At 35.4% G+C, this 12,495-nt stretch overlaps 1 protein-coding gene across 3 annotated transcripts; it reads right to left on the bottom strand.

Moving 5' to 3' along the window:
- Positions 1-358: 358 nt before the first annotated feature.
- On the bottom strand, positions 359-11,512 carry KLRB1 (killer cell lectin like receptor B1). Of its 3 annotated transcripts, none has more exons than XM_055280703.2 (6): positions 11,348-11,512; positions 6,328-6,426; positions 5,567-5,641; positions 4,301-4,455; positions 3,850-3,965; positions 359-1,227 (listed from the first exon to the last, which is right to left on the bottom strand). In XM_055280703.2, exons 1-6 carry the CDS (start codon positions 11,430-11,432, stop codon positions 1,080-1,082), a joined length of 678 nt encoding a protein of 225 aa, XP_055136678.1. In that variant the 5' UTR covers positions 11,433-11,512; the 3' UTR covers positions 359-1,079. The 3 variants fall into 3 exon arrangements, with proteins under 3 accessions (XP_055136678.1, XP_055136681.1, XP_055136679.1); XM_055280704.2 differs by lacking the exon at positions 359-1,227 and adding an exon at positions 1,234-2,076; XM_055280706.2 differs by lacking the exon at positions 6,328-6,426 and having other exon boundaries at positions 402-1,227.
- Between the last annotated feature and the right edge of the window lie 983 nt (positions 11,513-12,495).

Below are 12,495 nucleotides of genomic sequence, written 5' to 3'. Positions count from 1 at the left end.
AGAGTTAAGGTCCCTTCCCAAACTCCTTTAATTATGGGATTCTGGTGTCAGAGTCAAAAGAATGGACTTTAATCAACGTTCTGCCACAACTCAATTGTGTAGTGGTTTAAAAAATGATAGACTATGATAGATGCACAGGGATTTAGCAGTTATTTACTAAAAATTTCCTGGAGATGAGCCATTACATGGAAGGGATCAATGAAGGCCACACATACACGTCAGGATTAGAATCTGATTCTCTTCAGCAGGTCTGGGGTTCTTTCCATTGAAGGGGAGCCAGAGATCACCTCCAAAGCCCCTTTTTAGCTTGTAGCGGGCTCTTCTATTGGATCTAGAAACTAAATTGGCACCAGGCAGATGAACAAAATAAAAGTATACACATTTTATTCGTTTTGCATGTACATGAGGAACTCGCAAGAGAGTGACATCCATAGAAGTGGCCAAAGCAAGATGCTTTTATGCTTTTTAGACCAAGAATGATAAATTTGAAAAGAAATGACAGGATAAAGAAAAGCTGGCTAGGGGCAATACATTTTCTAGAGGAGTCACTAGGAGATATATTGGTTGTTGGGGGCTGTAAAATAGGTGAAAAATAGGTGTTTATTAAGTATCTTTATTCAGGTTCGTTGCAGCATCCAATTCCAGGTCTCTGGTGATAAGAGCTATTTTCTTTCCCTTGTATGACTCGGGTAGCCCTCCCAGAGGAATCTTTATGGCTTGCCGCATGCAGGAAGAGACAGGTCAGCTCTCCCTTTCTGAATCTACAATTTCTGTACTGTTTTAAACACAAAACAATCACTATACCAATCTGGCATATTCATGGACATCCTTCACTCCTTCACCATAGAAGATCACTGTTTCTTTAAAATGATACATGTTTTCTTTATGTCTGTGTTTCCTCATTTAGTAGAATGAATATGATAAACGTGAACTTCTGTAAGATTCATAACAGTTGCACAATTCTCAGAATTTGTTCACTTTGTGCCACTAAATGTACATTAGGTAGTGCCAATAGTATGTGCAGCTAAAAGTACAGAGATTAGTAATGGGAAGCAAATAAATTGAGATGGGATTCATAGTCAAGAGTCAGGATACACTTTATTTTTCACAGGTGTTAGTTCTTTTTGGCAGATCCATCTGATTTCTGTACTACAGTACTCAGAATACACAGATGTCTGTGAGATGTAAATACAGCTGTTTTCTTTAGCATCACCTCTAATTTCTAAGCTGTGGAGCAAAAGAAAAGTCTGTCTTAGCGTTTATGATTTTCTTAGAGCTATTCTCACTTAGCCATTATTTCCTAGGACTCTCAGGAAGCAGTAGAATGATAAACTATTAAACAAAGAAGGTACACAGTCACAAATATAAAATGGTATGAACTTTTAAGATAGAGCTAATGTAAACCTCTGGAACTTTCAAGTTCATCTTCATTGGAAAAGAATCCCTCTAACGAGAAACTTCACGATTACATTAAAAAAAGAAAGAAACTTTGGAAACTGGGGATTCAGTCTTCTTATTATTCTACTAACAGGTCACGTTAAAAATGTTTCCTAACTTTACTCAGCCACAGTTTTCTTAAATATTTAGGCTATAGCCACCTAATATTTAGGGGAGTCATGGAGATGAAATATGAAAATGTGGCAATACTTCAAAAATATGTGCTGAGTAAATATGATAAATATCTAGAGGCATAATGGATATTCAGGGTCTATAGAATTTGGAAGCAGTGAGAAAAAGTGGCTCAGTTCATGGTTATGTAGTCAGAGGTTCCTTTCATTCTCATTCCAAACAGAGGTGAACAGGTGTCTGCAACAATATAATATTAGTTTCAAACAGGCATGAGTCCCGTGGCTCACTGCAGGTAGGAGGTGATGATATAATTCAAACAATGGGACAGGCTGTATTGGGGTTGAGTTGCAAAGATGGTGTGAGTTCAAGACTCTCCTATTTGTCTCAAACAGATGAGGTGGTGGCAGCATGCAGGGCTCCATCACAGCTTTTCTTTAGTCCTTTGTTCCATTTTTTCACGTAGCCTCTTGGGGCTGCTTGTCTGATTTCTTCTTACTGCCCAACCTTCTAGTCAAACCAAGAACTTCTTTCAACTGGGCTATTGCAAAAGTTCCCTATATTTTATCTCTTCCACCCTTCTAATTCTTTCTTCAATTATCAGGGTAATTTTTTAAATGCCAATCTGGCCAAGTCAACAATTCCTTTTCCAAAAGGCCCTCAGTGGTTTTCCAGGCCTTCCTTGATGAGTCATCTGGCTAGCTCTTGAACATTGTCTCCTGTAGCCCCCAAAACCATCCTGTAAAAAGTACTATGATTCTTTCCTTTCTTTCCTTGCCTTGCAAATAAAAGCAGAGACTAACTGGTGCTTTTTCTACTATAACATGATACCTTCCAGGTTTGCCTGATCACTACTATCTTAATCAAAGCATCATCTTTCTCCTCAGTTTAAGATTCAACTGAATTTACTCCATCCACTTTACACATATTTATGTTCACATTTCAGTGTTTTCAAATTTTATTTTTTACTGTGAACCACAATAAAATAAACATTTTGCATTATGACCCCATTAAGAAACACAGACACAAACTATATTTAATAAATGCTAATTCACCAATACCATGTATGAAACGATAAAAATAAATTAATAGCAAACATACTTTCATTTATTTGTAAATAAAATATAGAAAATAACCCCCAGAAAGCAATATAAAAATCAAGAGAGATGTTTTTAAATATAATGTGTATGTTTGGCTTTTCATAAATTTATTCTAGTCCAGAACATTTATTTTAAATCATCTTTATTTTAAAATCTTACACTTTATAAAATATTTTAGAATGTGGCTCATATAATGTCAAAACTTTGCTGATTGAGCCAACATTTCTTTCAGTGTTTAATACTTTCCATACTTAATAAATTATCTTAGTATAATTTAGACAAACTTAAACATTCTCTTATGTTTTAGATTTTAATCTCTTGTTTTTTGAGTGATGGAAAATACATTTTAAATGTAAATTTTGCCCATTTGACTAAATCATTTACAGACTCATTAAATATAACTGTTTATATTATCTCTTTTGAAAAACTCATTAAAAGTTCTTTACAGAAATGTGGTTGAAGGCCTATACATTTTTGCTTGTGAGGGAAGAAAACACCCTGCCTTTTTCTGCAAAATTATCCACGAATTCTGCTAAAATATGAAATTTGCCTGTGTTGCATCTCTCATAGTACGTTGATGATAATTTTGACTATCTTACACAAGACAAAAGCACGTAACACTGAAGAGAAAACAGCAAATAGCTCTTCTGTGGCTTATACATGTTTTCATCACATCCTCTCAAGTACCTCTGTCTTTCACACCAGCGGTTCAAATATACTGCAATTTTTGTCACAATATAGGTGTCTGGGTTCCACATTCTGATATTTACTACTTTTTCTTTTCTTTTAATGCCAGCTGTGACCCACTAAATTGGTCTCATTACCTACTAATGTATATTTTCCCACAGTGTGAAAAATATAACGTAAGACATTCTGTGTGCCAGTGGTCTCCAGATAATCACTATTTTTAATTTAATGTGACCCTTCCAAATAAGTTAGTCTGTTTCCTGTCCCCTAAAACTCCATTGCAGATAAAAATATATTTTCTCATAAAGAGCTGATATCTTTTCATATATAGAACTTTCCAATCAACTTTGAAATCATCCATCTTCTTAGCCTATTCTGAACCTCTTGAGAGTTTTTAAACCAAATTAAAACTACAAAACTCAATCTTCAGTGTTACTACCTTGCAGTGTAAACCTGATATAAATTGAATATTAAAATTAGCTCATCTAATACTCACTCATTAGAATTTAAAAAAGAGCCATTTATCCACTTCCAGTTCTTCTCTGATAATGAAAAATTTAATCCAATCCAAAACAGAATTGCTTTGTCACGTATCAGGTTCTGTGTATGTGTCTATAAATGGAACAGAAGAATATTAAATCTGCTTATCTATTCCTGGTTTGATCCCCTAAAACCTAGTTCAAGCATCACCTCATCTCTGAAGTCTTTCCTAACTCCTCATCAGCGTTATTCCTTCTTTGTGATATTTCCCTCTATGTTTTTATTTCTATTATTGTATTCATCACCTTATATTTAATTGTTTGTTTACATATCCACTTAGTCATTCAAATTGTGAAGTCAAAGTCATCACTTCCATTGCATAAAACACCTGGGCTAATGCACAGACATATTAATATGGTTTAAAGAAAGTGTTAAGTTTTATTAAGGTATTTTATTTAATGATTTACCAATTCATCCTTATCTCGAATAAGCAGCAAGCTGGATTCTTTGGTGGAACAATCAGCTAGACTGTTATTCCAAGGGTTGACAGTGTGAGAAAATAACAAGCATTTCTCTCGGAGTTGCTGCCAATATATTGGGCAGTTTAAGAGAACCGGTCTCTCTAAAGTAAAAAACAGAAATAAGAAATAAATGTTATATTTCTAACCTATCCCTGACACACCACAACCAATCATACACACAGGTCATTATAAATGCTCAAAGTTTTTGATTATCACTGTGAGAACAATGAATTTGTTATAAAGTTGAGATTTTTGAGACCTACTGTTCATTCTGGTACCAAGAATTGGGAATTAGTAACTAGTTATCTTGAGCATAAATGGAATCATAAAATATTAAAATAGGAAAATACCATCAGAATAATTTAAACTGCCGCATCTTATATTTTAAGACAGTGAGAGACAGAATAACTTGTTTAAGTCCAGCCAGTCAGATGAAATATTTCTATTTCTCAGTTTCCTTAAATTCATCACCAGTGCCTGTTTCACTACATAGGCAACAGTATAAAACTCATGTAAAAAGTGCTGACTTTAAATGATGCACAAAATGCATAGCAAATAATTATTTTCACTAAATTAATGAGAAATACCATGGAGAAAAAATTATAAGAAAATTTCTAATTGCTAAATGATGTATTCACCTACTTAATGTGATCTATTGGATAGAATTTTCCAGAAGGACTTTCAGGTTTTCTTAAAACTTCCATTCTGTGAGAATGTGCACACAGATCATATTCCACTACAGTCACTCAACAATAGTCATCTTATTTTTATTAACACACACTGGAACAAGACTAATGTGGCTGCATGGTGAGGAAATATAATAAATAGTAAAGAATTCATTCTATGTTTAAGTTCTATCAACTAACTTCAGACCAAACTTAACAGCTCACTAAAATAATCAGGTATTTCACATATTTTCCTATCAACAATGGAGCATCCTAGCAGAGGCTCCTCATGAGGCAGCATGCCTTGCTGGTTAAAACCTTAGGCTCATAAGTCAGACCACTTACGTATAATTCCCAGCCTCATCACTTGGTGCTTATGTGACCCTCAGCAAGTTGTTGAATCTTTTTATGTCTCAGTTTTCTAATCCAGAAAAGCAGTGATAAGAATATCTTAACATATGGATTGTTATGAATTGTGCCTAAGGTAACACATAAAATCTACCAAATATTAACTGTTATTCTTAGGAAATTCAAGCCACACAATTACCTGTTGTTTTATTCCTGTTCTGTTGAATGTCCACACTGCATTTTTCTGTTGATGATTTCTGTATTAAGGATGTCACTAGTACATAAGGAAAAACAATTAAGAGTATTAAATGCTGAAATGTTTGGTGGAGTGGATATATTACATTTCTTACTTCAGGAAACTAAATAATCTCAACAAGCTTGAATATGGACAGAAGATAAAAGTATTAGCAATGTGATAAAAAAAAAAAAGGTCTCACCTACAGGAAGCATACAGAAACAAATAAGAAAAAACAAAACAGGTGGACTCATACAGGCATTAGGTTGCCTGTGTCTACTAGGTAAGTCAATCTAAGGGGATTACTTAAGCTCTTAAATTGCCTACAGTCTCACCTGAACTTTATCATCTTCAAAAAGAGTCTAATTGTGCCTGTTCCAAGGGACAGATTGTCTGCTGCAATCTGGAATTTTAGTAAGTACATAATAAACCATAAATAACTGGAAATTTTTCTTTTCTTTGTTATCATCAATTGTGATCTTTTTCAAAAGTTCTTGGGCCACATATATAATACCCCATAATGACTCTCAGGGCAATTAGGAAGACAAATATGAAAGGCTGGTATCCAAAGTGGATATGGACTGACTGTTAGAAGCATTGTTTCATGACTTTTTATTCATTGATCTTGCACTAAGATTGGGATAGCCAAATTATGTTGAGATGCTCTAAGATACATAATGGAAGTAGAGTAAGTATTATGAAACAAATGATTGTGCCCCACTTACCTGAAACACTCAACCCAGTAACAACCAAGACAAGGAGAATAATCCCAGCACAGCTAAGTTTTAGGGCAAATTGATGCCAAGGTGAACCCTGACAGACATCTGAAAAGTTAAAAAGAAAAACACAAAAACAAACAAACAAAACAAAAAACCTCAGTTAACTCAGTGGAGTACATCTGGTACAAAAATGTACTTGGGATAACATAGGGACAATTAGATTCAGCTTGGGGGATGGGGGCAGGGAACAACATTTATCCATCATTCTAAAAGTAAAGTCCTGCAAGATGGGTTCTCAGATCCAACAGTTTGCTCATTGATAAAATACGAACACTTACGCATGTGTGTATACAAAAGATTGGCATAAGAATCAAATGAGATAGGTAGAAAGACGTTTTGAAAATTGCCAGTGCTATACAAAAATTAAGTGCATGTCTTAATGTATGAAGTAAGTCAAAGCGTTTTGTCCAAGAAGGAAGACCTTCATTTAGTCAAGATATTTTTTGAGGCTCTATTTTGTGCCAAGTACCATGTTAGGTGCTGGTGGTATACAGAAATTCTGTTCTTGGACATGGAATCCTCTGCTTTGCTGTTGTCTAGAACAATCATCTCCAAGTTGGGTCAAATGTATGGCCATCAAGGGATAAGGTTTTGTGACTGCATATCTTTTTCAATATTATCACTAGTATAACACAACATGTGCTTACGTTTACAACATCGCGTAGTCTAAACCAAGTGTCAGATATCTCTGCTTTTCTCTGTAATCATATCAATTACTATATAATGAATCTCCCATGTTCTTCAGAAGTTATGATTATATTGATGAAATGTTATAAATTAATCGCAACTTTATCAATATATTTTGCTCTGTATCTTTGAAAACATAAATTAATAGAAAAAAATAATAGAGACTTATTTATAAAAATATTCTGGAGAAACACTGGGATATAGCTTCCAAAATTAAATCAACTCTGATAAGGAATTATTCTGGTAGTATATGCCTCAGTTACACTGCTAGAAGTTGTGCCTAAATAGCTCCCATATCTCTGATTTAATTGTAAGTCTCCCTCTGCTCTCATTTGGTTTTTAACATATTAGATATATTATAATTATAAATTACTTTATAAATTCTATTATTAGACCCAGGAGCTTTTATGAATAAAGGCTTTCTAATTTATCTGAAGCTATTGATTTATTTGTATTATCTATTCCTTTTTATTTTTTCTAATATTATTCCATGTAAGTGATTACTTGCTATGAGTTACATGTTAAAAAATTTAGCATCAGATATACTATAATATAATCCTTTATTCTCTTTATATGTTTCAGAATGGCCATGAAGCTATTTCTACTTTTAATGGTACATTATCCTTGAGGATTAAGTTGTGTGGTCCAGTTTGCAGACCTGATAATCTCTCACATCAGGATGCTCACACTGATATAAGTGAATCAGCTCTCTCTAAAATGGCCCTGAGGAGATAGAATTTAGTAGCGTTAGATGTGATCAAAGTTATGGGAGGAAACATAATACACTGAAGTCAGGGTTGTAACATATGGATTATCGTCTGGTACTATTTAGGACATGCTGTGTCAGTCGAGGGGGCCAGGGAGGAGTAGATACCTAGAGGAGACTCCAAGGCCCCAGGGATATATCTGCATGTGAGGAAACAAGCTTGGTAATATTGGCCTAGAACTTCTAATGACAGCTGGTGTGATGCAAGAATGGCTACATGCAGTTAATAAGCCCAAGACAGCACTGGGATGGCTTTTCTTCCAGTTTTATATATGTACATTATTTCACCTTTCTGTCTCTTCTCTTCCCTACCCTTTTCTTCCTTGAAACTCTAAGTTTGTCTAGTGGAGAAAGCTCTGTGTAGTCACTATTTTAATTGCTAAATTAATTATATTTATTTATTTATTTATTTATTTATTTATTTTTGAGATGGAGTTTCACTCTTGTTGCCCAGGCTGGCATGCAATGGCGCGATCTCGGCTCACCACAACCTCCACCTCCTGGGTTCAAGCAATTCTCCTGCTTCAGCCTCCCGAGTACCTGGGATTACAGGCATGTGCCACCACACCTGGCTAATTTTGTATTTATTTATTTTTTTTTAGTAGAGACCGGGTTTCTCCATGTTAGTCAGGCTGGTCTCCAACTCCCAACCTCAGGTGATCCACCCACCTCGGCCTCCCAAAGTGCTGGGATTACATGCGTGAGCCACCGCGCCCGGCCTAATTCTATTACTAATATTAATTTAGTAATTTTCATTAATAAAGGCTAACTTTGATTAAGAATAGTCTTTCCAATCTAGCAAATCTGAGTGTGAACATACTATTTTGGAAAATACGTTCAACCTTCATAACCCACAGATTTCCTCATTTGTGAAATGTGGAATAATATCTATGTCATAATATTTTGGAGAGGAATATATGAAACAATTCTTCTAAATGCTGGGCACAGCGTCTGGCACATGGTAACTGTTCAATGAACAGCAGTTCTTTTTTTCTAAAAGTTTTTTTTTTAACTATAGGTAAAAGGCAACTTGGTGACTTTTAAAATTTGTTATTCACTTATGCTAAAATGTAAGGAGTTGAGTGGAGTGTACTGTGTCTGGGAGGAATGTACTCCTATACTGTGTTTCTGTGGCACCATACGACGTTAGAATTAATGAAGTTACAATAAATCACTACAGAGGTCAGGTGGACTTTAGTTATCTGGAAATACCTACCTACGGCTATTCTCCTTTTGAGTTTAAAAAGTACGTGAAATCATCTCATTTCATTGTTCTAAACCTTCCAATGACTTTTCATCAGGCAAATCTGAGTCCGTAGAATGGCTCATATGTCCCTATTTAAGCTGGCCCCCACTTCTGTTGGATGTTATCACTCACATCTCTCTTTCTGGTTTTGCTAACTGCCTTAGATACGATCACCACACTACAGAGTGACCACAGCCTCAACAGTTTAGCCAGAGACCAATAGTGGTTTTAAAATCATTTAATATCAGACCAGTGTTCTATAGTCACATATTTTGCTCTGGCTTTATTCTACTCTCATTTTTTCTTCAGGTTTACTCTCAGAATGACATTTTATAGGATAATTATTACAATCCAAGTAGAAAAAATTTCTGCATCCATTGGTTTGGGGTCATAGCAACATTTGGGAAGAGTCTCACTATCTCTATATTCTTTTTCTGACAATGCCCACTTTCCAACGTTTGCTAGATATGAATAGAGGAAAAGAAAGACTTACTCTTTTCTTTAAAAAAAAAATCTGGCTCAACCAAATCCTCCCTATAGTTATTAGAATCCTCTAATTTCCTCTACTCTTATATGAAAATTATAGTGAAACTTAATTGATGGCTCTAAGACTTTCTTCTTGACTTAAAACTTTGAGAATTCAATAGTTTAAAACTTAGTCTTAAAACAGCACAAGTCAAATGCTGGGCATGATATGGAATGAATATCAGATTGGTAAACAATTGCAATATTATCAGTGATAGTAAATTCAGTTAGATATCAGAAAATAATAATGTGTCATAATAATTTCATGCTGATTTTCTGCCTCAGTTTCTGGTTTCCCCCCATCCATCCACAGGCCATGCTATCCATCATGTATTACCTCACATTGGTGTTCCCCGCTTCTTTCATGCAGAATCCTAACTCTTCAGAGACACAGGAAAGTGCTAGTTTCAACAAATGGTAAGTAGGTTCGTTACTGATCTGCTCAAGTGTTTTGTGGCTTGTCTCTTTCTAAGCTGTGATACTTTTCAAACTAGAAACTATCAGGTAGTAATGATATTCAAATCTTTGATCTTGAATATGATTTTTTTTCCAGAAAGTTTTCCCCTCTCTTGAGAGAGTCAAGTATGTTACTCATTAAGCCTACACTTTATATATATATTTATATATATAATATATATAAAATATATGTATAAAAATATATATATATATTTTTTGAGATAGAGTCTCGCTATGTCACCCAGGCTGGAGTACAGTGGCACAATTACAGCTCACTGCAGCCTTGATCTCTTGGGCTCAAGCAATCCTCTCACCTCAGCCTCCCGAGTAGCTAGGACCACAGGCATGTGCCACCACACTTGGCTATTTTTTCGTATTGTTTGTAGAGATGAGGTTTTGCCACATTGCCCAGGCCGGCCTTAAACTCCTGGACTCAAGCAAACCACCCACCTCAGCCTACCAAAGTACTGGCATTACAGGCATGAGCCACTGCAACTGGCCTACACGTTGTATTCTGAAAGGAATATTATGGATGAAAATGCACTGGGACTTAATCATAGTATTGATTATTTTGTAGAGGAATTTGGAATAACGTAGGTTGTTATTACAGCAAGTTTGCAATGTGTGTCTTAAATATTCCTTAGTTCATACATGTAAAATATTTTTCCTTCCTTCCTTCCTTCCTTCCTTCCTTCCTTCCTTCCTTCCTTCCTTCCTCCTTCTCTTTCTCTCTCTCTTCCTCTTTCGTTCTTTCTCTTTCTTTCTTTCTTTCTTTCTTTCTTTCTTTCTTTCTTTCTTTCTATCTCTTTCTATCTTTCTTTCTTTCTTTCTTTCTTTCTTTCTTTCTTTCTTTCCTTCCTTCCTTCCTTCCTTCCTTCCTTTCTTCTTTCTTTCTTTCTTTCTTTCTTTCTTTCTTTCTTTCTTTCTTTCTTTCTTTTCTTTTCTTTTCTTTTCTTTTCTTTTCTTTCTTTCCTTGTGGAGCAGGGGCAACCAATATGCAGTGTGCCCAGGGTAGCCTAAAGTGTTCAGAGTCTTTTAACCAAGGCTCAGTAAGACAAGTGATGTTTGCTTTTCAAGCTAACTTGATTGAAAAAAAGAAATGTATGAGGTTTAAAATTTTTTTTCCAAAGTTGTGATTATCTACAGGTAAGCCATGCAACACCCATTAAACATTAATATAAAACTACTGCTCATCTTTAAAGCAATGATTTAAAGCCATAAATGTAACAGGAAGATCTAATTCTGGAAGATATACAAATGCCGAAAGGAAAATTAAAGCCACTTACCCTGAGGAAGAGATGAAGGTGAAGAACTTTCTGGGCCTGAGTCCGTGGGTAAGCTTAACTCAGCATATATCACTTGTTGGTCCATGGCAGACAGAGGAAGGTGGCATTAAACTTGTGTATAAGAACAAACTCTCAATTCTGTGAGGCAAAATCAGCAAACGGAAGCGTTCTGCCTGCAGTACTTTATCTCTCTTTTGTCCCCACCCACATACACTTCTTGTTGGTGGTTTTCTCCATAAATTACTGAGACAATCCACTTACTGCATGTTCATTATACCTAGCTATGTAATATCTACTTTCCTTAATTAACTGGCCTGTTTGAGAAAATTCTGGGAGGCGCATTTGTTGTTGTTTTTCTAACCATCCCTTTTGTGTTCCTCTCTCAGGGACAGGACCAGAGTGAAGAAAATGAGGCATAGCCTGGGATTCCAATTTAAGGGGCCCCCACAAAACTCACTAATTAACAGAAATAATATTTAGCACAATTTTGTAAAAGTAAAAATTAATGCAAAAAAGTCCATAATGCTATTCAAAGGCTCTAAAATCATCCTGAAATATCTGTGCTCCAAAGAAAGTTGTGAAATGTGAAAAATGGGAACATAAATGTGAGAAAGCCCCTGGAATAACACAACAGAAAAAGCAATATGCTAAAGATCAATAGCCTACTGTTAGCTTAGCTCTGAAGGCACTCTTGGATATGATAGCATTTCCACATAAGAAAAAGTATTTGGAAACTGCCAGAATTGTAGGAAGTGGAGTATATGGAATTTTTTATCTCTTTCAAAGACTTTCTTTTTTTTTCAAGGTAATTATAGTATGTGTCTACTTTTTTTTTCCTTTTTCCTTTTTTTATTATTATTGTACTTTAAGTGCACAATGTGCAGGTTTGTTACATATGTATACATGTGCTATGTTGGTGTGCTGCACCCGTTAACTCGTCATTTACATTAGGTATCTCTCCTAATGCTATTTCTCCCACCTCCTGCCACCTCATGACAGGCCCCGGTGTGTGGTGTTCCCCTTCCTGTGTCCAAGTGTTCTCATTGTTCAATTTCAACCTATGAGTGAGAACATGCGGTGTTTGGTTTTCTGTCCTTGCAATAGTTTGCTCAGAATGATGGTTTCCAGATTCATCCATGTCCCTACAA

The sequence above is a fragment of the Symphalangus syndactylus genome, chromosome 5, assembly GCF_028878055.3.
Source record: "Symphalangus syndactylus isolate Jambi chromosome 5, NHGRI_mSymSyn1-v2.1_pri, whole genome shotgun sequence".
Lineage (NCBI taxonomy): Eukaryota > Metazoa > Chordata > Mammalia > Primates > Hylobatidae > Symphalangus > Symphalangus syndactylus.
Note: the sequence above shows the minus strand (reverse complement) of the source record. Positions and strands in the feature narration are given on the sequence as shown.

Excerpts from the sequence above, each read along its gene's own strand:
- KLRB1 (XM_055280703.2), bottom strand. The coding sequence starts at position 11,432 with ATGGACCAACAAGTGATATATGCTGAGTTAAGCTTACCCACGGACTCA. Across the intron at positions 5,642-6,327 it reads TACTGGGTTGAGTGTTTCAG|TGACATCCTTAATACAGAAA; the intron begins GTAAGTGGGGCA and ends CTTATGTACTAG. Across the intron at positions 3,966-4,300 it reads TTCGAGATAAGGATGAATTG|ACACATACACAGAACCTGAT; the intron begins GTAAATCATTAA and ends TTCCATTTATAG.